Source organism: Zophobas morio, unplaced genomic scaffold, assembly GCF_036711695.1.
Source record: "Zophobas morio isolate AGI-343-1 ecotype UQ-CSIRO unplaced genomic scaffold, CSIRO_AGI_Zmor_V1 ptg000134l, whole genome shotgun sequence".
NCBI classification, from domain to species: Eukaryota; Metazoa; Arthropoda; class Insecta; order Coleoptera; family Tenebrionidae; genus Zophobas; species Zophobas morio.
In genome coordinates, this window is record NW_026972239.1 from 183,093 (window position 1) to 209,670 (window position 26,578).

Genomic DNA, 26,578 nt, shown 5'->3' on the forward strand with positions numbered 1-26,578 from the left:
GCTCCAAATGGAAATAGTACCACACGAATTCCCTCTTGTAACTCCCATAAAAGTCATCAAGAATTCGAACCGCTAAATGCTGATAGTGGCTTTGGCGAAGCATCTGAAAACTTAAGAGATTCAAATGAGGAAATTATTAAAAAAGAACTACTTTTCTTATGTTGTGGCTTTCTTGAAAGCTGCGGTTGTAAGGAGAGCAGTTCTGTTTTAAAAAATGAAATATTTACTAAAAGGCTTTTTGGGACAATGGAAGGTTTTTATATTGCTTAACTAATTTAGGGGCTATCTATTTTTATTTCTGTATATTTAATAAAATATTATAATTTTTATTTATTATAAAAATAGGTTTTGAGAGAAGTGAAGCTAGCGAGGGAATAGTAGTCGAATATAAAGATTTGGTAAGAAAAAATTTTGTTACCCAAATTTTTAAAAATTGGGTCCACGGTTCATCAAAATCATTAAAAGAGTTTTAAATTATTTTTATTTTTTATAAAGTTAACTATTTATAAAATATATCTAACTTGCTGTTTAACTTTTGCGACTATTCATTTAAGCAGAAACCCAAATTACTTTGAATCCTAACCCTTGTATATGATCTACTTTTTCTATGTACATTTTTTTGAATATACAGAAATATACTAGTTTATAAAGCGTAATACATCAATAGTATAACTGCTCCTCTCAGTAATTTAGAATTTATACATTATTTAAAGCATTGGAAGCTAAACAATGCTAGGGAAAATCAGGTAAGTCAAACTGAGGGCAACTCCGCCAGGGCCATGCCTATTCCCTTCTAGTGTAGTTTGGTTTAAATTATCTTTTTTTTAATAAAAAGCGAGTGTATTATGTCATATTTATATAACATTTGAATGTTATAGTTGAATTTTTTTGGCACCAACACGAAGTACACTCAAAATTACCGTAGTAAATAATAATGTCCCGAGTGCGAATAAAAATCTTTACTCACGACTTCTTTTATAAAAAAAAACTATCTTAAAGATAAAGTTATCAGGGCGCTTTTATAAAATCGAAAATCATTAATATTATTAATTTTTTTTAATGGAATATCTAGTTAAGTAACTTTCCGCGCAAGCACAATAATAAAAGTATTACCATAATTATTGTACTTGTTGTAAAAGGCTATACTCCATCCACACGTGAAACCGGACAGGCTATTAGCGATGTGCCAATCATTTCAACGCATACTTCAAGAATTTAGCCCTACTCCTCGTTAGTCATTTTTTATATTGTATTTTAACATTACCGCTTTTATATAAGCTTATTATTATTACTTCAACTACCTTTTTATTAGTGTTAAACAAAAACACTCTTCTCTGTGATGGAAAATTTGATCTTTTGCGTTATGACAAAGCAAAAGTTTTCTTCTTTTTTTTTGTATAAACAAATTTTTTATAACAATTATTTGTTAGCAGAATACTATATCTCCTGAGCCTTTTACTTCTTATCAAAGCTATAAAGTTCATCATAAGCATTTTTTTACTAAAGAAGACTTTGGGAGTATTAGTCAACTTGCTTTATTAAAAGGTTATGTTTTCTTGATAACCTTTTTGCTTTCTTATAAATATTTAATACATTTATGCTTAATTTTAATGTATTTATTAAGTAAAATTCTTGTCTTTAGGGACCCAAATTCGCTGTGAAACTCCTTCAAAGTTATTGAAGCAGCTTCCTTCTCTTGCATTTAACTCGTTGAATAAAAAATTCAAGGTGACAGGTAAATAAAGCTTTAATTTAATGAAAGTTTCCTCTAAATTCCTCTTTTTAAAGGGCATATTGAACAAGCTTATTGCGTACTTTTTGATAAGACTGGCACTCGTATTTTGACTGTAATTATATTTAATCTATTTTTTCTATATACTTTGCCTTTCATTAAAAGCTATATGAAAGGTGTGTGTGTAGAATTCTTTTAAGTCTTTATATATAATAGTGCTCTTGTTTACTATGTAACTTTTTCGCCTAATACTAGTTTATTTTTAAATACATATTAAAGTATATGTAGGAAATAGATATATAAACTTTTTGTATACCGAAGTATTCTTTTTAATATTTTTTATATAAACGTTAACTTATTTTACTTCATTGGAATATTATAATATAGTTTTGATGAAATAATTACTTATTTATTGGTTATTAAGGCTTCTGATGACTTTTTAATTAAAGTATGGAGTTGCAAAACTGGTAGGTTACTAAAAAGTTTAAAAGGTCACTCAGGTGAGCGCGTTGCTTTTATCAACTATATTTAGACTATAGAGCATGATAAACACAGGAAGCATATCGGATATGGCGCTCAGTGCAAACAATGAAATGCTGGCCACGTGTGCTTTCGACCACCGAGTTATCGTCTGGCGTATGAAGTCCGGCACTATTATTTCTATTTTAGAAGGTAAATAGGAGCATGGGATGATGTATAAATAGTTTGTTTTTGAAGAAGAGCTCGTGTTATTACGTGTGAACTTTATTGATTTTTTGGTTGATGCCGATTGGTGTATTGAACTTTTATACTGCTTTTCTTAACTTTTAAGTTTACAGTAAGTTTGTGGATTGAATAGCAAAGTTAACCTACTTTAAGCCTGTATTACCGTTACATATATTTTAGTGACCTCTTTATATAATCCAGGCAACAACCATCCGCATATCCACACTGTTGCGTTTTCTCCAACCTATGATCGTGATTCCATCTGCGTTGCGTCGACTGGCTTTGACGGCTCCGTGCGCTTTTGGAGACTCGAAAAACACGTGAAAGAACCCACATTAACAACATGCGGTTTTTTTTATACACAATAAAATTTGTGCACCCTATTTAATGAACGATATAGATGAGGAACTTAAGTTTGTTTATGCTGCCCACTTTGATGAGCGTAAAGTAGTCGTAAATAATACAATTCGGGATGACAATGAAGTTTGCTGTTCTTGTTTTAGCCCCGGCGGACTCTTTTTTGCGGCCGTACATTAATAACTTAAAAATTCGCAACTTTTATTGTTATAATGACTCTAAGGGAGACGAATGCGGGCGTGTTCTTGTGTACCACGTGCCCCAACATTTGTCTCGGGATGCCATCCGCCTCGTCAATAAGCTAAATGGCCACAGCATGAGGGTTTCCTCCCTTCAGTTTTCAAATGCCGGTTGGCTAATTACTTTTTGTTGCTCGTTTTTGGTTTTTAAATATAGGAAGCTTGTAATTGATAACTTTCATTTGATACCCTTTGTTACAGGAGACCGACTTTTATCGGGTTCTTCTGACGGGCGTGCGATTATTTGGAGGTTTTCGTCCAATGAGCTGGACGTAGTGGTTTTAAACTGTGAGCGACACGTTGTTACCGAAGCTCAGGTCTTATTTTACTTTTAATTGGTGAACTTGCTAATTATAAAGACTACTTGTAATTCGTTATAATATATTACTTTTTATAAGACTCAAAAGAGAAAAAACGATAAAGAAATAACAATGGTTGCATGGAACCTTGCCGACCAATTAGGTTTCATTTTTTTACCATTTTTTTTGTCTTTCGGCATAATTTTTGCTTGCGGTTTCATTAATCTTGTATTTTATTTATTTAAACTTACCCCCTTTTATAATTGGCCATATTGTGGGCTCTCTTTTTTTAGCGAAATATTATAATTAAACGTAGTGTGCACTGCTGTGAAAGATTTTACATTAAAAATATGGAAGTCTGATACTGGGGAGTTGCTCCACTCCTTATTAGGTTTTCTTTATACCGAATATATCTTTCTTTATAATTATAACGAAGCTAATTTTTATATTTGAGCAAACTTATTAAAGCAATAACATTGGTCTTACTAATTTTTTCGCTTTTTTAATAAACTTTTAAAAAAATTTAAGGGCATGCCGGACGCATCGACCACTTACTAAGTAATCCTGTCTATGAAAACATTTTTATGAGTGCTGCCGAGGACGGAGTTGTTTGTATTTGGGATGTTCTGTTTGGTGAGTTAGTTTACTTTTATCTACTTCTACTTCTATAATTCTTCACATTATTAATACAAAATTAAGATTTTTAGTGGTGGTTGTATATTTTTATTAAAACCCCTTAAATAACGTATATATTTTTTGAATTTTTTATATATAAAACTTTTTGTGGATTAACAAATTAAGAGCCGATAATCATAGAAAACCGCCGGTTTCATTATGAAGACTTCTTTTTTTTTGTGCACTTGTTTTTTAATATGTTTTTAAAAAAGGGCGCGTGCTTTGGAGTGATTGTAATTATGATCCAACATTTCCGCACATCAAACAGAAAATACGAGACTGCCGCTTTTCTATGGATGGAAACTCTATAGTACTTTATTGATTATTATTTGGAGTTTTTTTGTAAAATAATAAGTTAACCAATGAAGGTGTTTGTCTGGGAACATTTGTTTAGTTACTTTTTAATGAAATTAATATTCAAGACTTTTTTATATTTTTTAGGTTTATAGTTTTTATAAAAAATTTGTTGAGATTCGACGCGCTTTTATATAATTTTTATGATTATTTTGGAAGAATAATTTTTTTAATGCAAGTCGTTCTATTTAGTTCAGTAAATACCTTTTATATTTACTTTTTTTTTTTTTATTTTTACTTTCGTAAGGTATTAACTGTTGGTTTAGATGATCATAAAGCTAATGCTCTTCACGTCACTCATTACGGTATCAATAATAATAATGATAATAATAATACTCTTAATAAAAATAATTGTAATATATATAATAAATTTTATCATGTGATTTGTTATTTTATAAGAGCTTCTATTTTTTTTCGTTATAATTCTAAATTTTATTATTTAAACTTTTTATGAGTTTAATAAATACTCACTGCTTTACAGAAACATAATCTTCCTTTGCATTAACTAACTTCTTTTAAATATTTATCGGTCTCATTATTATTTAGCGCTCTTCATTTTTTTCCATTTGTAGCATTTTCAATATTTTTTTTGTGTATTTTTTATAGGAACTGTATTTTACTACAGTTTTATATATATTTTTTACTCAATTGTTTTTATGAAAAAGTTTTTTAATTTATTTTTCATATTTCATTAATGCCTTCTTTTTTTTCAAAATAATTAATAAAATACTAACACAGTACATATACTTTTCTTTTTTTTATATAAACAAATTTTTTTTAAACTTTTATTTATTTTTATATATTTTTAGTATTATATATAAAAAATTGAAACTTTAACAAATTTTTTATTAAAACTTATAATTTTTTTTCTTTTAGATTATATATTTATTCATTTACACTTTACTTGTTTTTTTTAATAATAAAAAATTAACTTGTTATGCTTTTATTTGTTTTTCTGTTTCTTTTTTAATAAGGTTTTTCCTTATATGTAGTGTTTTTATTATACTATAATAACTGAACATTTTTTGATAATGTTACTTTTAAATATATTGCATATTTATAAGACATACTTTTTTTTTGATTGTTATTTAAAATAACAATTTGTATACTATTATTATTAATGTAAAAAAGGTTACTGTGCTTATTATACTCACGACACGCCACTCGGCAATCAAGTGCCAACCAATCAATTTTTTAGAAGTGATTATATGGATGAACTCGTTTATGATGAAAATGGAAATTTCATTGACACGCGGCCGGATGTTTATATTATATTATATTATATTAGATTATTATTATTTCATTATATTTACAAACTTTTCTTAGTTACGATTATAAATTTAGATAATCGAAGACGATTTGGTGGATTATACGTTTGTGGATAAAATTTTTGGTGACTTTTATAATAAGAATAAATACTATAGTTTGCCTATTTACAAACTTTATATATTTTTACTAGAAAAAAACTTTTTTTATACATAATAAGCGTAAGCCTTTTCCTTTTTACATATTTTAATCGCAATTACAAATATTATTCTTTGTAAAGTTAACATATACGCTCTTTATAAAATTATCCTTATAAAGTTTTTCTCTACGCTTTTGTACTTTTTAGGTCCATCAGGCAAATTTCTTTTATATAATAAAAAAATAAAAATTTTAATATAGAAAAATTATAATTTATTATTAATAAAAAAGTTGTATTTTAAAAAATGTGATAGAAAAATAGTAACTTGCTTATTTTACTTTTTATTATTATATATTTACATGAATAAAAGAATATTTTACAGTTACATATAGTATTTTTAGTTAGTTTTATTATGCATAGATAACTTGAATGCCTTTTTTTTACTAAATAAATAAGTTACTTTTATAAAACTGTAATAAAAGTCATTAAAAACACTTTTTAAATATTTTTTTTCTGCTTATGAAGTTGTTTAAAATTATTTTTAAAAAAAATCTAAAAGTTTGGAGCGATTCATTATTATTTTTATCAAATATTCACTGGAAATGTAACGATTGTAGGGATTACTGTCTACGACGAATCACAGCAGCAGGATCTCAACAAGGCACGTCCCATATGGCCATCCACATGGAAAAATTCACTATTCTGTCGTTCTCGCGAGTTTTTGGAAGTACAACATAGAGAATCGTTACTCTATGCTATACCAACTCCCCATCAAAACTACTACGACGCTCAACTACGTAAGAGCAGGCGGGCTGCTCGACCTAATGGCCTTGTGATAGACGAATGTGTCGTAAACAAGTCACGTGTTCAGGTTGTTACGTTGAATCCTGATTCATTGGATCAGTTTGAGCACCCGTATTTCGAACCGAAGCCCGTCTACCGGGTTCTCCGGCCTGGTTATTATTTTTATTATTATTATATTCATTATTATTATTATGCCTGCGAAGAGTCCCTACAAAATGAGAACCACACACTTCGCTTGCACGTGAGAGAAGAAATCCTTGAAGAACCAGAAGCCAATGAAGAAGAAATTAAAACAGAAAGTGATGTAATAATAATCATTCCTCTTCTATTATAATTCTTATTTATAATATTATGATAATAATTTTTCATTATTTTTCTTTTGGGATTGTTTCTCCTGCTAACTTAATATTAAGTTTATTTAAAGATTTATATGACGCTGTTTGTTGTTATTATAAAATACACAAAAAACTTTAACGCTATTTATACTGTTAACTATATTTTGTAAAGTACATAAAAAACCTTTGCATGGTACGATGGCTACCTTCATATCATTATTTTTTTTGCTGGTAGTTATGCTCGAGCGACGAAGAATACGATTATTATAACGCGAGAGATATATACTTCCACGAAAGGACCATCAGCACTAGAAGCTTCCGTGTATTTTGATATATTTATTATAAAAATGATTGCTTTATAAATTTTATATATATATTTTTTAACACTTTTACTTTTTATATTATAAAATGTTTTTTTTTAAGTCTTTGTGACTACTTTACTTTAGTTGATAAAATTTTTTATATATATTTTTGAATCAAATACTTTTATTATATTCGAGTTTTTATTTTACATTGTTTATTGAATAATAGTGAATTGTTTTATTACTACTTTTATTACAATTTTTAAGATTCTTTATTGGTTTAATATCTAATATTTAGCCTTTTTTTATATTTCTTTTATATATAATTGTAAATAAAGTTTTATTAATAAGAATATTTATTTTATTTCTTTACTAAAACTACTTTACATAAGGACTTTAAAAGTTTTTAAAAATAAGTTTTATTAAAATTTTTATTTTTTATATTATTTTTTTTGCTTTATATGTTAATAATAAAGTTTTTATAGAACTACTTTTTGTTACAATATTTATAATTTTATTTTTTTTTACTTAATAGTTATTTACTTTTGTTTCTCTCTATTTTGTTTATATAAAATATAAATAATCAATTTTATATTATTACTTTCTCTTCTCTTCTTAGTTTTATTATCATATAAATACTATCATCATGACATAAATTATTTTGTGTACCCACAATTGCCATTATTGCATCATATTGATAATTTAAGCGCTCTTTTTTTGTTATAAATCTGTTTGAACCAGTTTGTAACTTATTTGTACTCATTTTTTAATTGCCTACCAATTTAGCGCCGTTTACTACTTTGCTTTTCGTCGTATAGGAATTGTCTCCTCTTTTTATTTTATTTAATAAAAATTTTTATATATGAAAAGGCTCAGAAGCAAAATATAGATATTGATGAGTTTATTCCTTCATCATCGACCATGTCTATTTCGCAAGTAATAAAATAATAATAATAATAATAAATAAATAAATAAATAAATAAATAAATAGGCACGAAGAAACTTTCTTAAACAACGGAAACAACGAGAGCAGCGAGAGGCAGAAAGAGAATACAACCAACAACAACAAGCAAAGCTTGAAAGGCGCGCGAAAAGGCGGGCAACCTCAAGGAATACACTGAGACACGCTGGTTATATATATTATAATTTTTAAGTTTTTTTTATTAATTTTTTATGAATATCCCATTACTGCCTTTGTTATAAGTTTTATTAATTATTATTCTACTATTATTATACTAATTTTTTTATTTTTGTTATTTTTATTTATATTTGCTATAATATAAGCTTTCCTATTTATTATAAGTGTTATTATTTATTATATTTAGCTTATAACGATGAGCGGGACTGGCAGGAATTTGCCCCATCGCCTTGGATAACAGCGTCGGAGCCCTCGCTCACTCCGTATACTCCACAAGTAATTTTTTGTTGTTGAAAGAAAACTTATTGGTTCTTTTTTAATGTTTTTATTGGTTCCTTAAAAATTATTATTATCTTTGTTAGCCTTATTTTTTTTATAAAATACTGAAGTTAACTAGAAATTACTTTTTTATTCTAATATTATTCTGTACCTTTGTTACAGTTATTATAATAAATCTTTTAAGTTCTCACTTTCTACATTATTTTCAGGTTGGTGATACTGTTGTCTATCTGAGGCAAGCACATGCTAGATATGTACAGTCAATGAAGGACGATAAACTTTTGCATCTTTTAGGAAAAGTTGTTTATCCCTGGAGAAAGTTTATCATTATTATTATTGCTTAGTATTTATAAAAAATTTGAATTTTCTTTAATTTTTTCTTTTTTTGTAACTTTTAGTTAGGCTGAATAATTTTTATTTACAAGAAAGTTTTTAATAAGAACGTTTTTTATTTTTCATTTTTTTATTACGAAGTTAATAAAAATGTGTTATTATTTACTTATAAGAAAATTAATTATAAAACGTTTCTATTTTATAGAAAAGTTGTTGAGCGCACATTATGTTTTTATTTTTTCAATAAAATTTGTGAGCTTCTTATTGTTACTTTTTTATTAAATATTTAAACAAAGATAATATTTATTAATTTCTTTATTATCAAATCTTGTGCCAATTTTACTTGTATTTACTTTATTACTATAAACTTATTTCGGACCAATTATAGATGGCCTTTTTCTTCTTTGATTTATTTTTTGACACAATTTGTTATAATATTTTTGCGATTACTCTTTTGTTCGACTGTGCTGAAGTTTTTATGATGAGCTTTTCATATACTTTTTATTGCATTTTTTAATGAAGGTACAGAAACTTTCCGGTTGCCCTGAAATGCAAAGTAAAAGCTTTAAAATATTTTGTTGGGCCGCCGACCACGTGTCAGGTAAGGCTTCAGCCAGTAGAGTCACCTGATTTTGAGAACATGTACGATTTATATATTTTTATCAATGCAACTGTTATATTTCTAAGTATTACTAAAAAAGAGGAAGTTTTACGGTGAGTTTTCACGACAAGCCTGGTGTTGCCGATCTTCTTATCCTCGCCTCTCGTTATGAAGCCTCTGTTTTACAAAACTGGCAAATTGGTACGAAAGTTCAAGCCATGTTTGACCAAAAATGGTAATTTTTTGCATTTTTTTTTGTGTTTTACTTTAAGGCTTTCGTATATAATTTTATTAATAACATTAAGTTATATTATTTTGTGTATACAAGAGAAGCTTAAGTATATAAAACTTTAAGATATTTTTTTTCTAAATATTTATAAAGTTATAAGAAAATTTACAAATTTTTTAATGAAAAAAAACTTATTTATTAAAGAAATGGATAATCACTGAAGAAGTTTATATATTACTTGGATTTATAATTAGAGACTTTTATAAAAAAAAATTTATACACTTCATCAAAAAAGTTTGAACTTTATTTCTAAAAGACTTAAAGAAATTTTTATAATAATATTTTTACAATTATCATTACTCCTTTTTCATTGTTTGTATGTAAAGTTGTTTTGTGACATATAACAAATATTATTACAATACTGATCATAACGAAAGGTACTCTGGAACTATAAGCGGTATGCAACCAGCTGACTCTCGCTTTCCTGAGTCTCACTTTGAGCGGTATATCATTCGTTGGGACGCCGGCTCGGACGAAGCACACGTTTGTCTGTTTATTGGATGATTATTATCACTGCACTCTTTATAATGAGCTAAGAAAGCTGTACTTACTTTGTCTTTATTTATAGGAAAGTTTAGAATGTATTGACCGTTTGAGCGCGTGGGATTTGGAGCCTTATGGTTCCTGATAATCATAATTATATTAAACACTATATAATAATTATTTATAGTGATGATATTAATATTTATAAAAAGTTAATGAAAAAATGAGGTATATGATAAATAGTAATATAAATATTAAAGATAAAATTATAATAATAATAATAAAACAATAATTGTTTAATAGAAAATAATATGTAAAAATAATTATTAATGTTATAGAAATAAAGTAAATAATAATAATAGAAATATCCTCCTTCTATGGAGAAAATTATCGACCCTTCGAAGAACGAATTGAACAGCGCGAAGTTGACCGGCTTATTGCCGGCTTCACAAGTTTGTTAGAACACGAATACACCAATCCCTTTGTTGCTCCCGTGGACTACGATTCTTATCCAGAGTAGTGTTATTGTCGCTATTATTATTATGATTATGAATTTTTATATAAATATGTTTTTAATAATAGCAAATATTATAGTAACAAGCGTAGTAATAATCATGTAAATTATAAGAATATTATAAAAGTAATGAGTTATTTTTTACTTAATTTTTTTCTCGCAAGTTTAGTATATTTCACTTTTTTTAGATTTTTATATACTTTAAGAGTTTTTTATATATATTAAAAGCTTTAATAAATGTATTGAACTTTTTTTAATGAAATACACTACGATTGTATATTTTTACATACTTTTTATTTGCGTTTACACTTTTATTATTAGTTATACCAACTTTACTTTTTTAATAATTTCCTGAAGAAATAGTTAACTTTTTACTACTTTTTTTTTTATTTTTCTTTTTTTATGCACTTTATTAATATTTACAAATTTTACTTTTTTTTAATGAAAATTATTTACTTATAACACTTTGTTCTTTTTGTTATAAAGATATTTCGTAAAAACTATAATATTATTTTTATAACATAAATTTTTTTAAAAGAATATAACAACTTTTATATATACTAATATTTATAATAATAGGTTTTTTTAAAAAAATTTATTTAAACTAATATTGAAGAATACTTTTATCTTCAGCATTTACTTATTTACAAGTACTTTTACATATTGCCATAATCATTTGCAAAATCGTTAGATATCTGAAAATCATACCATATCCTGTTGACTTGAGTCTTGTTATTGCGCGTCTCCGTTCGGGCTATTACCGTTCCATCGAGGTAGTGCTATATATAGTAAAATCTCTACTTATACTTAAATCCATTGGTGGATTATAAGACTTTCTGTTTACTTTTATTTATGCAGTGAAGTTTACTTTACAGTGTTATTATTTCAGTATTATGATAATTTTATTATTTTTATATTGTGAGCTTCTCTAGTATTAAAACTTTTTTTTATTTTTTTTCATATATAAACTTTTCTTATATTTTTTAAATATTGTAGGGCTTGTTTTGGGATGTCAAGCAGATTCAAAAAAATTGTGAACTTTTTAATGAAGAAGAAAGTGACATTGTGCTTAAATCCTATTGGCTAGAAAGGGAACTTGAAAATATTATTTTCAATTTTTCAACGAAACTAGATAGTATCTATTATTATTGCTATTTTATCTATTTAATCATAAAAATTCTAGATAATACCAATAAAGTTAACGAAGTCTCGAATGGTTTACAAAAATTTAAACAAACTGCATCCCCACAAATCACTACAGAGCAAGATAGCTCTATTGTTGAGCATTGCTTCTCTCCAATGGTAGAGAGTTCGGAGGAAAAGAGCACACCATCTACGAAAGAAAATATGCTTTTGTCATTGGTCCATGGAAGCTCTTCCGAGGAGGGGGACAACAAAAATAGTGATGATAAAACCAGCCAACATTCTCCCGGTTTTATTAATTATTACTATTATTATTATTATTATTATTATTATTATTATTATTATTATTATTATTATTATTATTATTATTATTATTATTATTATTATTATTATTATTATTATTATTATTATTATGAACTTTAGATAAGCAAGAATGGCATTTGTCAACTATAAAAGATACTACTTCTTTTCGAGCAAAAAGAAGAACGCGTTCTGATACGCAGTTCGGAATATATTACATTCATATTTTAATAAATATATAATGAAAAGTATTTAGTATTTTCATAAAAAATATAAAATATTCTGTTAAATACTTTTAATATAAATACTTTCAATGCATTATTTTGCGATAAGTAAAATTTTATAACAAAACACATCATTAAGTGCTTTTGGTTTTGTTTATAATTATTTTTTTTACTGTTATAATGAAGTTTACTTTCTTTAAGGAAAAAGTCTAAATATTTTTACCGTGAATGCTCTTCATCTTCTGAATCCAGTTCTTATGATTCGTTAAAAGATACAAGCTTCCATAGCTATACTGCAAAAAGGAAGAGCGGGAACGCTTTTCAACTTTTGGAAAGTTCACCCAAAAAAAGGTTTTTAGTATTATATGAGCTTTTCATTGGAGCTATATATGAAGTTTTGTTTTGTATATATCTCCAAAAAAAAAAATTTAACTGACAGTTTTTATTTGTTATTGATGGAAAATACTTGTAATACTTTTTAATATAAAAGTTTAAAGCCGAATGATATAAACTTTTAATGACTATTATTTTCACTAAAAAATTATAGAAAAGTTGGAAGGCCTAGGAAAAACCAGACGTCCATGATCTGCTCGCTTTTAGCTGGATCGGAGTTTATATTATTATTATTATTATTATTATTATTATTATTATTATTATTATTATTATTATTATTATTATTATTATTATTATTATTATTATTATTATTATTATTATTATTATTATTATTATTATTATTATTATTATTATTATTATTATTATTATTATTTTAGTACGGAAAATACAGTCAACTCCCGAACAACGAGGCATTCCTGTAGAAATTTCTTATCTAGAATAGATACTTTTTATATTTATTTTGACATCTTTTATGTTGAAGGCCATAAAAATATTCAGTCTGACCAATCCCAGAACACATCAGTTGTTCAACTTGACGAGGTTCTACATTTTTTGTACAACGTTTGTATAAAAGAGCCAATGATGCAACGTTCTTCTGTTTGTTACTTTTTACTTGGTTATTATGTTAATTTTACTTTGAAATTTTTTGTGTATTTGGAAGTTTTTTCTAATTTACTACCAATTTATTCTGATTCGGGTCAATATAATTTTTTTAGCTGTCTTTGCTGAAATTTAATGCATTTAGTTTTTATAAAAATTGTGCTAAATTTATCAGAGCTTTTATTGGTTAATTTAATATTTGGGGCACTCATGTAACTTAAGCGGTAAAGTAGCAACTCTCTCTTACGCGGAATATTAATAGTAGCGGTTTTTCTTTCTACTTTTTTCTTCTTATTACTATATATTTATATATAATTCATATTTTGCGCGCTTTATTTACTTTTAAGCACAAGTTATCGAGCTACGTATTTTTTGGCGCGCCTTGCCTCCTGTTTTATTATGAAACGGAGCAAATTATTATTTAGTGAATTTCTAAATTTTTCTTTGTTTCAAATACCATTTTAAATTGTGTTTAGTAATATTTTTAATTTTTTATAGTCATAAAGATTTACTTTTTACTTTTGTGTTGTTTTATATTGATATTCTTTACTGTTTACTTATAATTATTATAGTGCTTTATAATATTTTTTAAATATTTTTTCATTTTTATAAAAAATAGTTTTTCTATTTCGTAAATTATAAAGTGTTTTGTTAAACTTAAGCCAATAAAAAAAAGACAGATATATAACGTTTTACTGCTTTATTATGAGTTTTACTATTAACTATCACTATTTTCTATGTAACCTGCTTTATACTTAATAATAAGTTTATTATAATTATATTTTATTCAATATATTTAACTCTTATATAAATTTATTAGCATTAATATTATTTTTTAATAAAGTATTCATAATTGCTTTAACTTTTCTAATAATTATATAATTTACTACTCATTATAGAATTATTATGAACTGTTTCTCTTTTTTTTTTTTTGTAATTGTTATTATTATTACTATATAAATAAAAATAGCGAGAAGAATGGACACTTCGCTATATTTCAGGGATGAGAGAACTTGGTGCATTATTTGTGAAAGTATCCAATCAAATGAGTGACTTGTATAAGGAAGAGCCATTATTGGTATCCTTACTAAAGAATTTATAAATTGTCGTTAGAAACTAACCAATAATAATTTGTTTAGTTAAAGGAATATCAAAAGTTGGCTAATAAAATAACGAATAAAATTCAGCAACAGAAATATGATAATTTGTTGCAGTTTTACACGGACTTGAGGTATTCTGTGTGCTTGTTTAAATATCAGTTATATTATTCTATAATACTTATTTATTGGTCGGTATATTTTGTATTAATTTTTATCCAATAGTCATATATTTCCTTATACAAAGTAACGAATAAATGCACGCAATACCAGTCGATAGTTATTTTTTATTGCTTATAAAGCTATAAACGTTGGTCTTTTCATCTGCTTCAAGAAGTGAGAGTATATCTTACTTAATTAGTGTAAGCACTCTCTTCGCATGTCTGTAACATTACTTTTTCTGTCTTACATCAATTTTATAAACTGTAAGAATGTTGTTAACCATCAATGCTAAAGTTAATTGACTATAAAACATTACTCAAGTTTTCATTGGCTACCTAAAGTTATTTGCTATAAAATTTATTCATGTTTTTACTGGTAGATATTGAATTGACTGTTGAATTTTGTTGTCGACTTTTGAGTGGCTTAAAACTTTGGCTTTTGTGATTGGTTTATCAACTTATCTATTTTTATTGGTGGTAATCGCCCTAGCAAAATATTAAAATTTGATATGTTTTTCTCCTGAAAACTTATTGGTTACTATAATTTTTATAAACTCTCATTGGATGGTGACCTTCAGTTCTTTTTTTTACTGACAATAAAAAAATTATAAATTAAACGAATGTTGGTTTTTACTAACTTTTTCATGTAGCATTAGTCGTAAGTATTATAGTTATTAGCAGTGTACTGTCCAACAACTTATTATATTTTTCAGGCTCCTTTTGAACACTTTGAAAGTCGTCAAGTTTCAAGGCGAGCTGGAAGCCTACGAAAATCTGTTTTTACAGAAACTCAAGGAAAAGAGTGAAACGCTCACAACCTATCGCTTTTCTGTTATACGAAAAAAAGGCGCCAAGAATATTTTTCTTCCTCTCCTTGTTCTCCATACCCAACTTATGGCCCAACCGGACGCCGTTCCTTTTATTGAGCCAATCTGTGACCAAGTACGTGGATTGTAGTGTCCCTAAATAGCCAATCCTAACAATTGTTGTGTCTTGATATTTATTTTTTTTAGTTTTTATTCAAAAGTTGTTTGTAGTAAAATTGTATTTTATTTATTATTAGAATTACTTAAAAGTTATTGAACACCCGAAATGTTTGAGGGAAATATTAAAAAGTCTCTGCTATTCTTCAAAAGGTTTAACTTTTTTTGTTTCACTTTATTTATTATTTTTGATTAAAAAACTTTTTTCCTTTACTATTGAAACTATTTTCTGCATATTTTTTTAATATCTGATATCTTTTTATATTTTTCAAACAGCAGTTTTTATATTTTTAAAAATTTTACAGACTTTGAATATAATATTTATCAGTATGCCCACGACGTTAGACTTATTATTGAAAATTGTAAACTTTATAATCAGGTTTATTCGTATATAAAAGTTTTTCTAAGTGTTATTATTATATGTACACTTTTTATTAATTTTTTATTTATTAAAAAATATTATTATATTTATAAAAAATTATTATATTTATTATTATTAACTTTATAATAATTTTTTTTAGTTAATAATTTTGTTAAGAATAATTGTTTATTTTTATAAACTTTTTATGGTTAATGTATTATATCAATATTATATTTATAAAAACTATTAAAAGTATATGTTTGTTTTGCTGTTGGCATTAAATTTTTTGAATAGAAAATATTTTATATCATTTCAATGAAACTGAAAGGCGACATTATAATTTATAAATAATTTTATTAGTTAAAAATTTTATATCTGATTTGTTTTTTTTTCGCATAATAATATATAAAAAGAAATGGTAAACAGAATATAACAACAATGAAAATAAACTTAATAATAAGTAAAAATATTATAATATGTATAATAATAAAATAAAATCAACTGTATACGTTTTGAGTAACAATATATATAATGAATTTGCAGGAAACTTCTTCTTTTTATCGATGCGCTGAGAAACTTGAGACTTATTATTCTTCTAAACTTTCTAAGTTTACTGTAAATTATTACATCCAGTATTTTTTTTATTACTTTTACTTTTCCTATTATTATAATATTTATTATTATGAATATTGCTTATATTTTATATTTTTCTTTGAAAGTTGATTAATGCTTAAAATGTATAAAAAAATATTTATATATAAATATATTAATAATAATATCTACTTATAACAGGTAAAATAATGATAACACCTAATAATGAGACCGAGAGATGTGACAGTTTCTTATACTTTATTAATGTTTTTTCTCTTTTTTATATAAAAAAGGAAAAGTTTGCAGTTGAAAGATGTTTTATCGATGCTTCTTATTGCAGTCATGAAGTTCTCAATACTTTTCATGCGGAGATTCAGGATGAAAAACTTTTTCGAGTGCGCCTGTTTTATTATTAAAAGCTTTTATTTTCGTATTACTTTCATTAAATTTATTACTTTTTTGTTAGTATTCATAATTTTTATTTCATGCAATATTTTACTTTCAAATAGTATTTTAATTAATAAATTATTATTATACATTTTTTTCTTTTTATTAATGTTATATCTGTTATGATGGATATTTATATACTATTCTGCAATATTCTGCGATAATATTCCTTCCTAAAACTCTACGAATTATTATAATTATCTCTATTTAATGTTTAAACTTTATATTAATAATAAAAAGTAAATTAATATTAGCATAACAGTTTCCTTAAGTTTTCTATATAGCTTTTCCGTTTTAATTAAAAAAAGTTTTAGATTTATTATTTTTTTTTACCGTGATAAAGCAAACTTTTTATTCCTTTTTTAAAACTTTCTTTTATTATTTTATACTTTGTTAAAATTAATAAAAACTAAAAAGTAAATATAATAATAACGAAGAAAATAAAAGTAATTTACAAAAGTTATCAGTCATCAAAAAAGTTTTACTAATTCTATTTTTTTCTCTTTATTTATTATTATTATGTGCTTTATTTTCTAGAAAATAGTACCTGATAAATTTCTTACTCTTATAATAATTTTTGACTTTTTTAATAGTTTAGTGACATATTGAAGTTTTATTTTATTATTACGATTTCTTTTATTAGAAAGTTTTTTAGGTTTTTAAAAAGTTTTATTAGAACTAATTATTATTATTATTATTATAGAAAGTCTATTTCATTTCTTTAAATATAAACTTTTTGCTTATAGAAATTCATAAGTGTATATCAAAAACTTGAACGAAGTGGCGCGTCCAGCCAAGAAGTTTTATATCAATATTTAAGCGAATTGCTTATATTTATAAACACTCACCAGTTTTTATCGGAAGAAGATAGGGAGGCTTGCCTCTCTTTTTTATTAAAAAAGGCAATTTGTTACTTTGTTGGTATATTTGTTATCAATTTATATATTTTTATATTTTAGATGAAGTTGATTTTTAGCGCTGTGGTAAGGGATGTCTCATAAATACTGGAAAGGAATATATTTTATTTAAGACGTTACCGATGGAAACACTCGTGCATTATATCTTAATAAAACACTTCCATTTTATTAGTTTTCTTATTATTAATAATGTGAAATGAAAGTTTATTTATTTTTCGCATTCAAAATTAAATAATTGATGAAAGTTTTATAACTATTAGAAATAACTTAACCACAACTCAAGATTTTTAAGTACTGCCTTCTAGCCCGCCACTAGAAAGTTTAAAATAAAGTGAGTAACAGTAATAAGCATTGTAGCGTTGTCCCTTTTAGCAGTAAATAATAGTATTTACAGAGCGCCACATGTAAAAAGTTTTAGTTTTGATAAAGTGCGGGTTACCGGCCATTCCAGTTAGTATTCATTATAAGTGTGACTATAATTGAGTTTATATCCTTATCGGGCTCCAAAGTTAAATTAGAGACTGACAAGAGATTTTATTATTATCCATCTTATGTCTCTTCATTAGGAGGAAATTGACTGTCTTGTAGAAAAAGTTATCAAGTACAGCATTCACCTCGTTAAAAAGGCAGTATTGTCAAATGCTTAGCACAACTTTATTCAAAAAAAAACTTAACCACGAATAAGTTCCTACACTCAAGTTAAAGTGACAAATCCTTAAAGATTAGTACAAATATTGATAAGAAAAATAAAATTATAGCGGTAGAAGAGATGATGGTTCATCTTTGCAGGTGTTATGAGTGGCAAAATATGTAAACCTATTTTTTTTTTACACTTGCTTAAGATTTCGTAAAACAAAGTAATTCAACACGCAATTTAAAAGAATGAGTTCGCTGGTACTAAAGAGAAAAATGTAAAAAATGGTTTATTCTGTGGTCAACCCTCTAAAAAGAGTAAACTTCCTTTTTTTCCTCCTTGGGTCTCGCAAGTTCGGAAAGGAAATGCTTAAAGCAGTCTTTTTTCAATATTATTATGGAATTGTTCGAAGAATGTAAATCTTCTGTATTATATACACCGGAAATTGGTAATTTTAAAGATGTTTTTAGTTTAACGAAACTTCTAATTTTCTATATACAAAGAATGTCAAGCACTAAATGAACTTCTTCAAAAATGTATGGACAGACATAAAGATTGGCGGAGCTGTCAAGATGAAGTTCGGGCTCTCCGAGAGTGTTTCGAGAAAACTAAAAAAAATAAAAATGAGTAGCTAAAGGAGCGTTTATGGTGTCCTTTATTATGTAAATAGTTAACATACACCAGCCGAAATATGTAAATCAAGTAATAATTTAAGATAAGCTAATTAATTTTTTATAATTTACTTTGATTCCTTTTTTTTTTTGGTTTAGCTTATCAGTTTTATGCTTAATACAATTTAGTATGATAAAGGGATTACTAATTCATTGACTTAGAAATTTTGTGTACAAGTTAATTTTTATAGGTAATAACCCGGGAGAAGTTTTTTGTTGACTGTCGGGTGAAAAATATTATTCGTATCTTTATATATTAGTGCTGAATCGTGAGCATACTATACCTTTGTTGTGTTCAACAAACTTTTATAACTTACTAAGTTATTTGAGAACTTAAAATTGTTTTTATAGTAAGTAAACAAAGTCTCTGGTAAAAGGACACCTCATTAAAGTCTTTGAAAGGTAAGCTCTCCGATTTAATATCAGGTTTTACTGGAATTAAGATTAGACCAAACAATAACTATTAAAAACTCGTGCTATGGTAATTTAAGTAGAGGTTATATTTATAAATACCGGAGCTAGCATGCTAGCTGCTACTGAAAAAATAGAATTTTAAAAAGTTTTCACAATGACCTTGTTTTATTGTTTCCTATAACATTTTAGTAGGCTAAACTTTAATTGTTACAAGCGTGTAGGCAAAAGCTATCCTTAAAAAAAAAACCTGGCATAAACGCGGTGATTAACTGTTATAAGATATTTCGTGTATTCCTAATTACGACTTTTTAAGGTTTTATAAAATAATATAGGATAATTAGAAGATTCTTTGTAAAAAAAACTTGACGTATTATACACAGCGGGCACCAAGTATAAGCACCTTGAGACTGCTGCTTATTAGAATTAGAATTTTTAACAGTAGTCAACAGAATTTTATTGTGACAGTAACATGTTTCTTAAATATTTTAATGGAGTAATGCACAAAAAAAATAGAAAAAACTAAACAGAACGATCTATACTATATAAAAAACAATGTAAAGAGCGAGTAATAACTCCTTTATTTGGACAGCGATACTGATTTCATAACTCCCCTTTGAGTATACACAGCCGAGTGGAGATTCCGTATTCGTGCACCCATTGAGACCGCTATTACTTCGTGTTTATGTTCTTGCTTAATTATAGCTAGTTTTTAATCCCCATATACAAGAAAGAGAAGTATTATTACTGATTTTCAATCATAATATATTTACGTTTTTTGCGTCAGAAAACGGTTATGTATTCTAAACGAAATCTTCCCAGCGAGGGGGCTTTAGACAAAAAGGCTCGTCTAACTACTTCTTTAGTAAGCTCTATAAAGTTTTATTTATCTCAGTAGAATATATAAAATATAACTTTTCTTCTATAGTCTGAAGTTGATGCACAGAATAATTTGACTCTCCTTGAGTCTGAAGTTTTATGCAGTGAAGCTAATCAACCATCTGAGTTAGCTGTCAAGACAATGCCTATTACCATTAAACTTAAAACTTTGCCTATTTCGAAGAATGACGTCGATAAAACTTCATCAAATGGTATAGAATCAAGAAAACTGTTATTAAAATAATAAAGACTAAACTTGAAGATAAATAAGAAAATTCTGGAGCATCTGTTGGCTTAAATTCTGTATTCCAGGAAGAGTCCTCTAGTGAAGATGAATTGCCATCCATCGCTAAATGGAGGTTTTAATAGTTTATATATATGTTTGTGTGTGTTCTTATTTAACTAAGTGTTGTTTTTTTAAATTTTTTGTAAGAATGAGGAACGTTGGAAAGGAAACGCCCACTTCGGCAGGGCCACATTCTTATGGTAAAACCAGCAAAGGTTTTGAATCCTTAAAGATGTGGAAAACTAAGGCTGAAGAATTAGATAAAAGTGTTGGTAAAGCTAATAATAGTACATGAAAAAATATTAGAATATTGGATATTATTATATAATACTTTAAATACTGGTAATTTTTTCTGTTTGAAACTGAACTGTTATAAATATAGGTGGTTTGCATTGATTTAAAATTTTTTTTTTGTTTTTACTTTTGCTTTTAACTTTATGACTAACAATTAATTTTTTTAATAGTTTAAAAGTAAAAATTACTTTTTCAATTTTTATTATATTTTTTAGAACAGTATTTTTTTAGCGTTATATTTTTTATTCGTCTCTTTCAACGATGAAAGTTCTTTTCTGAAAGCAAAGAGTTTGCATAGATCTGTCGACCTTTTTACTTGACGGGATTTTATTATGATAGTTTTATATGCGATTCCCTCTGAAATACTGCACTAATATAATAATAATAAAAGTTGGTAAATGTGTAGATAGTTAATTTTTATTTTTCTAATTCACACAACAAACTCTGCTTGTAAAACAATTCTTAATTTAAAGAAGTAAAGCTTCTATAAATCGTTGTTAATTCTTTAATCTTTTATTAAATTTATTTAAAGTAATAATGGAGTAAATAAATTTAAATTAGAAAATTCCAAAAGAAAAAAAGGTGCGCATGTTGCTGATATACTCGGGTTCTTCATAAGATTCAGTAGCTTCTTGAGAGCTTGTTATGAAACTATTCGAAAGTTTATAAGATATAATTTAATTGAGGGAAATAAATTATTATTGTAAGCATACGGTTTGACCAACGGAGATCTGTTAAGCTTGATATTACTTCGAAACACTTGAAATACTAGAAAAGGGATTTAAAAGTTTGGCATAATAAAGTAGATTTATTAATAAATTTAGTAAATATTATTTAAAATAAAAATGATTTATAATAAATGCAGTCCAATTAAACTTTAAAATTCGGTGTGTCTTTCAGTAAATTTTGCTATATATGTAAGCAATGACAATGAAGCCTTTTAAATGACTAATTTTTAAGGTTAAATTTTTATTATTATATCTTAGTATAGTTTGTGTAAATTATTTATTGCTTACAATGTAAGTTTGCCTTGAAGGTCATTATAAAAAAAAGTTTTGATTTCACAAAGATGTCAAAATTTAATGTAAACAAGTGTTTATAAACTATTCTAAAAATAAAATTTTATCTTGAAGGTTAGCACTAAAGAAAAGAGTTCACAACAAAGTAAATTAGGAAAATTAAAAATTTTAACTAAAAGCGATATAAATTAAAACTATAAAATTTATAATAAAATTTTACTTTGAAGATCGACATAGAAGAAAGTGTTAAATTCACAAGAAATTAAAAAATTGAAAATTTCAAAAGCAAATAAAATCAATATTTCTTAGTAAATAACCTGGTTTCTTAACAGAAGTTTTACAATCTACAAGTTTCAAGTAGTCATCATGAATCCCAACGTATAAGTTTAGAAAGTTGACGCTGCGAAGGTTAAAAAGATCTCCATACTTTATTACATCTAAAATATTATTATAAGTAACTTTATAATAGTAAAGTATAATTTTTTTAATGAATTATCTTTTTCTTAAGTTAGCAAGAATATAAGAATACTTGAAAAAGTCTATATAGAAAGTGATTCAAACAATGATTTCTTAAAATAGAAATTCTACCAAACTTTTTAGTAAATTAACCTTTATTTAGTGGTGCAGTGGGATGTACTATTTTATACAAATTAATCCCTCGCAAGTTTTTGTCGAAATTAATCTCGCATTAAAAAAACGTAAAAAATAAGGACGTCACTAAAAAATTAATATTCAAATGTTCTTCTACGTCTTTTCTTAAGTCTTGCATCACTAGAAAGCTTCTCAGTTTTGTAGGACGAGCGTAACGTCCGGCCCCAACTGAAGACCATAATATTAAGACATCTCCGTATCTTTAACAAAATTTTTAATAACAAAGCGGAAAACATTAAAAAAAGAGAGAAACCTCACCCTATAATCCGTGGTATCTTCTCTAGTAGCTTTTACAAAAGCAAACAATTGAGTCTCCTTATCCGGAGAAGTGTCACTTAACTTCAAGTAAAAAAGGGGAGTTCTGCGAATTCAATAGTACGAAAAGTGTTGATAAATAATATAAAACTAATAAAGTTCAAAATATTATGCACACCTGGACATAAATCCAGTTTCTCTGGAGATCATAACAATTTTGTTATTAATATGGAATTCCAATCCGGAATATCCATAATATAATGTCTGAAAATATTGATAAGAGTTTACATATATAACCATATACAAAACTTATCACTTCTTCTCGTTTAGCTTCATATTCTATTTTTTTCTCTTTAAAAGCTGATTTGCTCCCTTTAAAGACCGATTTTAAATCTTTCTTAGTTTCTGCATAACCTTCTACTATATTGTTAATAACATTCATCGCTACTATTTTTTCACTTGAATTTAATAACCTGCAAACAAAGTATATAGAAAGTTAAACTTGCCAAGGTTATTAAATAAAAACAAAAAAAGTAAGCAAGCACTATTTAAAAGTCTTTTGGTTTAAGGTTAAAATCTTGTCCATTTAACTGGCCTATATGTCTGCGCTTATTACGGGCAAATTTAGAGTTCAACTTCGTTTTTTTACCAGACTTTTATTAATGACTAGTTTGAAAAAGGTTTACAATTTACTCTTCCACTAACTGTTTATTTGATGATGTTTTTAAAAAAAATTGTTAGTTGTGAAGCTTTTATACAAAGACGGGTTTAATTTTTAAGTAGGAGTATCCCTCTGCCCTTTCAAAGTGAGTGGCCGATTTCTGGTGTGGTGAAAAATTAAACATTTGAAAGTATTAGAACTTGTAAGGAAAGGTTCATTAGTATTATTTGCTACTCACATGGTATTAAATTTAAGAAGTAATAGTTTCTCTGAGCGATAATACACCCATTTCTTTTGCAAACACAAAGTTATGGCATTAACAAAACTTATAGTTAGTTGAGAGATAAATGAGGGCTAAAGTACTATTGCATCTTGTTACAATAACAAACAAAAGAGGTTTATAACAGAAAGTTAACTTTTGAAAGCTATTTCTTTCTCCTTATATTCGCTTTTATTTTTTTTTTCTAAAATTTATCTGCCAAGTGAAGGCAATGTGTATAATTAAAACAAGTAAATAGGGAAAGGTAAATTCTGCATGTAATAATGTGAAGCCTTTTCAGTCACTAAAGAGGGTTCCAGGGGGTTTCTAGAGTGTACTGCGCTGTCTTTAATTAAGGAGTTTGTTTTCTTTACTTGCGTTTTGTATATCTTCCGTTCTTTGTCTGATCCTTTTTATGGAAAATAATGTTTTTTTATGATACATGTATACCGAGGGTAATTTCACAGAAGTGCAACTCACCTGTATAAGGGTTGGAGCTGGGCAGTTTATGCCTTATTTTTTCGATAAATAAGGTCGATTAGTATTGCACAGAGTACGAAGGAAAGGAAAAAGTTTATTATAAATAGAAAGAATTTTTTAAAAGTTTAAATGTTAATTTTGTGACTGCTTAATGATATTAGCGGCAGGACGCCAGATCATAAAGCTTGTTTATTGCTTGTACAGCAAAAAAAAAAACTTGCATAATATCTAAACTTTAGTGAAAAAAATTTAGAACTATTCCAAGTTTTTGTTGATTAACCCATCTATAACTATAATCATCAATCGCTTAAGTACCTTAATTAACTATTAGATTAAATACCAAAAAAATAATAAAAATTAAAAATTTAAATTAACCTTTTAATAACTTAAACAGTCAGTCCGTAACATCTTTCAATAAAGCTAAATATGGCACTTCATTACTAATAATGCCTTAATATCCCCTTTTAAAGCGGTTATAAATTATAGGAAAGGTAAACTGCTCGTGTTTATCTTTAGGGCAATGAAACTATATTACATAGAAGCTAGCTTATGATAAATTTTACAATTTATTAACTTTAAAAAAATCTTAACTTAGTATAACAACGACATGTATATTAAATAGCGCTCAACATATAATAATTGTAAATTGTCTTACAGGATATTAATAAAAAAAGCGGGCCGTAATTGCTATAGATTCTTAATAGAATAAAGCTAATACTATTATGTTTATTAGTTAACCTTACGTTTGTATAAATTAAAAATAGTCTTCTTTTGTTTTTTTGATTATTACTATTTTGTAAAGGTTTCTCAGTAAATAATTGAAAAAATTTAAAAAAACACTGTTTTGGTAAGAAAGGAGCCTATTTATATTTAATAGAAACTTTTAGCCATATGACTGTTTCCTCGTCTCTTTACGGTGTTCCTGCCACAACGTGAAGCTTTACCTCTTCAAGTTTGTAACTATGGCTGCCCGCATAAGCAAGGTTAGGGGGATTCCTAAATCCAGAAGAGAGTGGAAGTCGGTTTCTAAACAACCGTAATTATTAATATTTTTCATTTTATTACCCTTTAGGTTTTTTATTAATATAATGATAGTACTTAAAATTTTTTGTAAACTAATATTTTTCTTACTATTTCTGTATAGGGCCAGGGCCAAATTTCAAGTTAAAGCATGGAAGAAAGGTTTTAAGAGGTTAGAACAAGAAAGAAAAGAAAAGCTTATGAGGAAGTTATTTTTAAAAGAGCTTTCTGAAGAAAAAAAGGTGCGAAAATTTTACTTTTATTGAGTTAAATAGAATTTAATTTCATAATTAGAAAAAAGTTGAGATGGAAAGAGAAAGAAAACGTTCAAATAAGAAAAGAAAGGAAGATAATGAAAGAAAAAGCGAAGTAGTACAGTTGGTAAGAGTTATTAACACGCTTTCATATCTTTTTAACCTTTTTTTTTATCTCGAATAGATTAAAAATCCAAGTAAAATTAAAAAATTGAACCGCAAGCAACTTCGTCAACTGGCCATGAGATGAACTATTCTTTATGATAATTATAAGAAAATTTATTTTTAGGTTGCTTTAGAAATTCTAGAACGTTAGAATTTATTCTTTATTGATCTATAAGTTTGTTAATCTTTTTGAGTTACAGTTGTTTTATTAGCGTTAAGTAGACTTTTTACATAATCAAGTCGATTCTTTTTTTTTATTTTTTTAAAATAAACATGCCTCACTTGATTATTTATTTAGAATACTGCTTGTCATTCGTAAATTGACTTCTTTATAAACTGTAAATTCTTCAAGTAAATGTATTATTATATAAATCTTATACTCAGATCCTTTTATACTTTAATTTTAAATAAAGTTTTCGTTATTTTGAAATTTTAAATTTCTTTACTTTATATTTTTTTGGGGCTTGTTAACAGACAAAATAGTTTTGAATAATATTTAGAACAGACTTATTTACTTGATCCCCTTTTAAAAAGTGTTGGACCTCAGTAATTGTAGAAGGCATATTTTATTGAAATGC

General features: G+C 26.4%; 4 protein-coding genes and 1 long non-coding RNA gene across 5 annotated transcripts; 4 read left to right on the forward strand and 1 right to left on the reverse strand.

Annotated features, from left to right (window-relative positions):
• The first annotated feature begins 3 nt into the window (after positions 1 to 3).
• Positions 4 to 1,224, forward strand: LOC135145238 (uncharacterized). Its single transcript, XR_010283378.1, has 3 exons — positions 4 to 253; positions 346 to 398; positions 1,140 to 1,224. It is a non-coding gene; the product is annotated as an uncharacterized LOC135145238 (long non-coding RNA).
• Positions 1,225 to 1,698: 474 nt separating this feature from the next.
• Positions 1,699 to 3,368, forward strand: LOC135145260 (bromodomain and WD repeat-containing protein 1-like). Its single transcript, XM_064077373.1, has 8 exons — positions 1,699 to 1,735; positions 1,789 to 1,847; positions 2,157 to 2,232; positions 2,288 to 2,404; positions 2,639 to 2,785; positions 2,838 to 2,965; positions 3,018 to 3,144; positions 3,235 to 3,368. The coding sequence occupies exons 4-8, from the start codon at positions 2,302 to 2,304 to the stop codon at positions 3,366 to 3,368; spliced, it is 639 nt and encodes a 212-aa protein (XP_063933443.1). The 5' UTR covers positions 1,699 to 1,735; positions 1,789 to 1,847; positions 2,157 to 2,232; positions 2,288 to 2,301.
• A 109-nt stretch (positions 3,369 to 3,477) lies between these two features.
• LOC135145249 (bromodomain and WD repeat-containing protein 3-like) lies at positions 3,478 to 18,178 on the forward strand. The gene is made up of 36 exons (XM_064077359.1): positions 3,478 to 3,495; positions 3,649 to 3,723; positions 3,861 to 3,965; positions 4,220 to 4,317; positions 4,609 to 4,666; positions 5,493 to 5,623; positions 5,706 to 5,754; positions 6,384 to 6,722; positions 6,774 to 6,874; positions 7,141 to 7,227; positions 8,078 to 8,143; positions 8,199 to 8,337; positions 8,533 to 8,621; positions 8,834 to 8,943; positions 9,480 to 9,599; positions 9,659 to 9,793; positions 10,225 to 10,330; positions 10,416 to 10,467; positions 10,693 to 10,846; positions 11,536 to 11,617; positions 11,841 to 11,979; positions 12,028 to 12,276; positions 12,411 to 12,489; positions 12,713 to 12,862; positions 13,059 to 13,121; positions 13,282 to 13,322; positions 13,386 to 13,444; positions 14,475 to 14,582; positions 14,644 to 14,735; positions 15,476 to 15,704; positions 15,826 to 15,898; positions 16,051 to 16,124; positions 16,650 to 16,721; positions 16,991 to 17,092; positions 17,891 to 18,046; positions 18,104 to 18,178. The coding sequence occupies exons 3-36, from the start codon at positions 3,917 to 3,919 to the stop codon at positions 18,143 to 18,145; spliced, it is 3,693 nt and encodes a 1,230-aa protein (XP_063933429.1). The 5' UTR covers positions 3,478 to 3,495; positions 3,649 to 3,723; positions 3,861 to 3,916; the 3' UTR covers positions 18,146 to 18,178.
• Positions 18,179 to 21,793: 3,615 nt separating this feature from the next.
• On the reverse strand, positions 21,794 to 23,821 carry LOC135145261 (uncharacterized). Its single transcript, XM_064077374.1, has 9 exons — positions 23,707 to 23,821; positions 23,478 to 23,634; positions 23,340 to 23,425; positions 23,160 to 23,267; positions 23,004 to 23,106; positions 22,865 to 22,937; positions 22,573 to 22,692; positions 21,950 to 22,004; positions 21,794 to 21,887 (listed from the first exon to the last, which is right to left on the reverse strand). Exons 2-9 carry the CDS (start codon positions 23,601 to 23,603, stop codon positions 21,794 to 21,796), a joined length of 765 nt encoding a protein of 254 aa, XP_063933444.1. The 5' UTR covers positions 23,604 to 23,634; positions 23,707 to 23,821.
• Positions 23,822 to 25,494: 1,673 nt separating this feature from the next.
• LOC135145262 (coiled-coil domain-containing protein 86-like) lies at positions 25,495 to 26,085 on the forward strand. Its single transcript, XM_064077375.1, has 4 exons — positions 25,495 to 25,597; positions 25,706 to 25,823; positions 25,876 to 25,962; positions 26,020 to 26,085. Exons 1-4 carry the CDS (start codon positions 25,524 to 25,526, stop codon positions 26,083 to 26,085), a joined length of 345 nt encoding a protein of 114 aa, XP_063933445.1. The 5' UTR covers positions 25,495 to 25,523.
• Positions 26,086 to 26,578: the final 493 nt, after the last annotated feature.